The sequence below is a fragment of the Sinocyclocheilus rhinocerous genome, unplaced genomic scaffold (assembly GCF_001515625.1).
Source record: "Sinocyclocheilus rhinocerous isolate Xijiao unplaced genomic scaffold, SAMN03320098_v1.1 scaffold1115, whole genome shotgun sequence".
Lineage (NCBI taxonomy): Eukaryota > Metazoa > Chordata > Actinopteri > Cypriniformes > Cyprinidae > Sinocyclocheilus > Sinocyclocheilus rhinocerous.
In genome coordinates, this window is record NW_015658514.1 from 1,329,583 (window position 1) to 1,334,326 (window position 4,744).

At 36.6% G+C, this 4,744-nt stretch overlaps 1 protein-coding gene across 1 annotated transcript in view; it reads right to left on the reverse strand.

The window, feature by feature from the left end:
* Nucleotides 1-4,162: 4,162 nt before the first annotated feature.
* Nucleotides 4,163-4,744, reverse strand: part of cfap184 (cilia and flagella associated protein 184) — a 3,128-nt gene continuing 2,546 nt past the window's right edge. The window contains exon 2 of the mRNA XM_016530708.1: nt 4,163-4,509. Within this exon, the coding sequence (XP_016386194.1) occupies nt 4,168-4,509 (342 nt within the window). The 3' untranslated portion in view covers nt 4,163-4,167. The remainder of the gene's footprint in view (nt 4,510-4,744) is intronic.

Sequence of the window (4,744 nt, forward strand, 5' to 3'; positions counted from 1 at the left end):
CCCCCCCCCCCTTTAAAGTAAACGAAAAAAGTGAAAGTGGGGGAAAATGACATTATGAATTTTTTTTTTTTCTCTAATACAGTAAGAGGACGTGTGTCTATATCGTCCTAATGCACGGTGAGGAGGAGAGTTTGAGTGGCTAAAGACTCTCCAAGGACCACAGCTGGAGAATTGCAGAAAATAGTTGAGTCTCTGGGTCAGAAAACCTTAAAAAAAATTGTCAAACAGCACCTACATCACCACAGGTTGTTTGGGAGGGTTTCAAGAAAAAACTAGAAGAAAATGCTCTCATCCAAAAACAAACTCCAGCATATTTATTTGCTAGACACGACTGGAACTTTAAACGGGACTGGGTTCAATGGTCAGATGAAACTAAAAAATTAGCTTTTTAGCAGCAAACACTCAAGATGGTTTTGGTGCACACAGGGATAAAAAAGTACCCCATGTGTACAATGAAATATACTGCTGGATCTTTAATGTTGTGGGCCTATTTTTCTGCCGGAGATCCTGGATATCTTGTTCAGGTAGATGGCATAATGGATTCTATAAAATACCAATGGATAAAAAATTTTAAACTGTCCATGCTAGAAATCTTATAATGGGCCATGGTTGGATCTTCCAACAGGAAGTGTGGTGAACTGAAGAGGAGAAGCATCAACATGCAGTCCTCCTGTCAGATGTTCTCTAAACTCTTCAGGCATTATAGGTGAAGACTCAGAGCTGTTCTCTTGGCAAAAGGAGGTTGCAAAAAGTATTTGAATAAAAGGGTATGATTAATTGTGACCAATGTGTATTAGAGAAAAACATTTATTTCATAATGGGATTTCTCTCCCATTTTAGACTCTTGTTCTCCAATGAAAGGTTAGATTTTAGTAAATTTTTAAAATAAAATATCTAAAGGATTGATGATACAGATTGATTTTCACAGCCTTCTTTGATCATATTTACCAAGGGTATGAATAATTTTGAGCACAACTGTAAGTGTAAGTATGCATATGCTCATGTTATCTATTCAGGTGTTACTAATTATTGACCTTTTCTGTGTCCATAGAATGTATTAATTTCCTGTTTTGCACAAATAATTCAACAAGGTCCTTTAAACTAGTGAGGATAGCATTCAGTACAGCAGACCTAACACAGCACAGACAATGGTGTATTGTGACTAAAGAATATAAAAATATATACTGCAGTGCTGATGAACTAGGGACTGGATTCCAGAATTACACATGGATTTCCATAAGCCAACTCGATCTAAACTGGTAATACTAGTAAGATGCATAATTTAAAACAGATACAGCTAAAAAACAACTAAAATATGTTCCTTCCACATACAACCTGTCAAGATCATGAGGTGTTGTTTTTATGCAAGATCACTACTATAAGGTTTTTTTTTAGAGCTAGCAGACATCAAATTGCTTCCTATGTGCCGTTGCTGCATAGTCTCTCAGCACTGAACTTTTTCACATAACGTATTAATAAATGACTTCTGAAAGCAAGATCATTCAAAGAACTGATGACCAGTTATACTTGATCATTAAAGTATAAAAGGGCCTCAAATAAAACAGGCTAGACAAGCCTACGAATATGAGCATTCCTAGCATCATTTTGGACATTTTTAAAAGATCAGCATAGTAGTATTGCACAACGAAATGTTGTCTATTGCAGAATGTGTTGGTGGTGTTGTCTTTTAATAGCACTAGTTTCTCACCTGCATACAAATGTGTCATTAGATGATAACACCTCGAAGCTGTCAGCGGAGCACTAGAATTTGTGGTCGACCGCTTATGACCCTGTACCACCTTCAGCTGCATTTCCTGTGGGAGGCCATATCCTGCTCATTGTTTTTAAAATAGATTGTGTCTAATTAGCAAAACCAGCATCACCTATAAAGTTAAATGAAAAACACCTTAAAAATTATTTAAATGTTCCACCATGACCTTCCAGCAACGGCTTAGAAAATACAGCTGAAGCATGTTTTTCCACTCGGACACTGCAAAAGTTACGTGCTAAAACCAAACATCATTTGTTTTTTGAGCACTACCCTCTGTAATTCAATGTCAAATATGTGAAATCGAGTTCTTTCAAGAATACATTAGAACAGGGGTGCCCAAACTCGGTCCTGGAGGGCCGGTGTCCTGCAGAGTTTAGCTCCAACTTGCCTCAACACACCTGCCTGGAAGTTTCTAGTATGACTAGTAAGACCTTGATTAGCTGCTTCAGGTGTGTTTGATTAGGGTTGGAGCTAAACTTTGCAGCACACCGGCCCTCCAGGACTGAGTTTGGGCATCCCTGCATTAGAATAATAGAACACATTAGAATGGACAGAAGTGGTTGCCCAGTTGACTTGACGTGACAAATATCGCCATCTGCTGGCACTGTGATAAACATAATAAGAAAAGAACTGTGATATAAAGCTTTAGATCATTGGTCTCAAGCTCAATTCCTGGAGGGCCACAGCTCTTCAAAGTTTAGCTCCTACCCTAATCAAACACACCTGATCCAGCTAATCAAGGTCTTCAGGATTACTAGAAACTTCCAAGCAGGTGTGTGAGTTGGAGCTGGTTGGAGCTAAACTCTAAAGCAGAGCTGTGGCCCTCCAGGAATTAAGTTTGAGACCACTGCATTAGATACTATTTGAGATAACAAATATGGCCAATTTTGCTGTTTTTATAATAATTGGCCCATTATATAAATAAATGACATTTTTCAGCACAGATGCCAATTTACCAACCGAATGCTGTTTTAATTATTATGGAAGAACAATTCGCTAAAATTGATTCCTACATGGTGACAACAAGAATGTAATGCGCCAAACCTGGAGTCATGTGAGTTTTGCCATTGCCTGTTTTCATTTTCATTCCTAATTCTGTAAAAGACAATAATGCAAATGACTGTAATAAACCTTAATAATGTGTAATTTGTCAACATTGAGACTGTTGAATGGAAATTCATTATATTGTGTAAGTTTGTATGATTGCTGTGTGGAGTAACTGTGATCTTTTCCTTCTATCAGTTTTGTCACAAAGAAGGGTTATCGTGTCTGAGCGGGTCCTCAGCTGAGCTGGGTGAAGAGTGCCATGAAGGCAATCAATGATCGTGATCTTTGGTGATGCAGCTGGAATGACAGTGTTTTACCTTGTTTCATAACTGAATAATTAGCTCAGTAATCTTCTTGTGCTGATCTATTATTTTTCATTGTTATGGTATCATGACAAATGACTGCATGTTTACTGTCTGAGTTTGCTATATCTTTAATCTTCTGCATTAAATGTCAATAACGTTTCTAACTGTAGTGTTATTTTTACTGCAGCATAATGCATGTAAACATACAGCAGTCACATTGATTTTACTGATAGCGACATGATTGCTACACAGCACCTTAATCATTAACTTCAAGCAGTATTAGCACCACATATGGTATTTTACCACATCATAATTTCATGATTGATTAAAGAAACTCTTAAATTGTTTTTTGTTCTACTTAATAATATAATAATTGTCTTATATTATGCACTTCCAATAAAGTACAACATACCACAAAACTGACAAATTAATATCCTTATGAATATTTTTGTAAAATTCTTGTTGTACGTCAACAGCATAGACAACAAGACAAGTTTAATCAAATGGCCAATCAAAATCTAAAGTGAACAAATTTTTTTTTTCTGTCTACAGAAAAAATGGTGGCAGTCTCAACAAATGTTTGGGTGCTGTTAATGCACATGTTTAAATTTATATGTAAAAATATATAAACATGAAAAATGTTGTTGCTGTCGATGTTAATTGATAAGGTAGATTAGAAATTCCATATACATGAATTTCTTCTGCTTTGCACTTAAGAATAAAAACTTCAGCAGCATCCTTTAAAGTAGTAAGTCTAGCAAAATGACAGAAGTCATGTGTTCTTCTTTAATTGAGTGCTAACCTCTATAAGCACGTTTGGTACTGTGACAATCAAGACAATCAACAAAAGAAAATAACTAAGATAAATACTATTTGAATACTATTTAAGATGACAAATTATTATAACAAATTATTACAAAGTATTATATCTCACCAAACTTTTCTATAAACTTTAACGCTTTGCAAAAGATAAGCTTTGTCAAGTTACATTCTATTCACTGCATTTAACTCAATTACTGAAGGGAAGCACGTGCACCTGTGTTGTCACTGGCCCTCTGGTTTGCTTTGCTCGATCTTCTGCTTGACTCCAGCACACTTCAGCGTGAGCTCAGCGTGACGTCTCTTCAACATCTCTAGTCTCTGCTGCAGGCATTCGGAGGTGTCTACCTTCTCCTCAAAGTCCTGCAGCAGTGTGGTGTTTCCCAGCAGGCCACAGCGCTGCTGCAGCTTAAGGTTGTCTGCACGCAGGCCGTCACGAGCCTGTCGAGTACGTGTCAGCACTTCACGTTTAAGAGCCACCAATGTGTCTGTCTTCGCCAGTTGAGTGTGTTTGACCTTATTCTCCATCTGCATGAAATGCAGCTTCTCTTTCACATGGGAAATGCCCTGAAGTTGTGGGACAAAAAACGTGTAAAAACACAATTTTGGAAACAATATAGTTTGCTACACACAATGCATTTTATGGATAATGGTAAACTTATTATGTATTTTGTAATGTTGTTACATAACCTATATTATATGAATAGCTTATATGCACAACGTTTTAAAAGACTTGAAGTTGGGCATTCAGCTATTTATATAATGAAATAATTATATATATATATATTATTCATTTTTATTA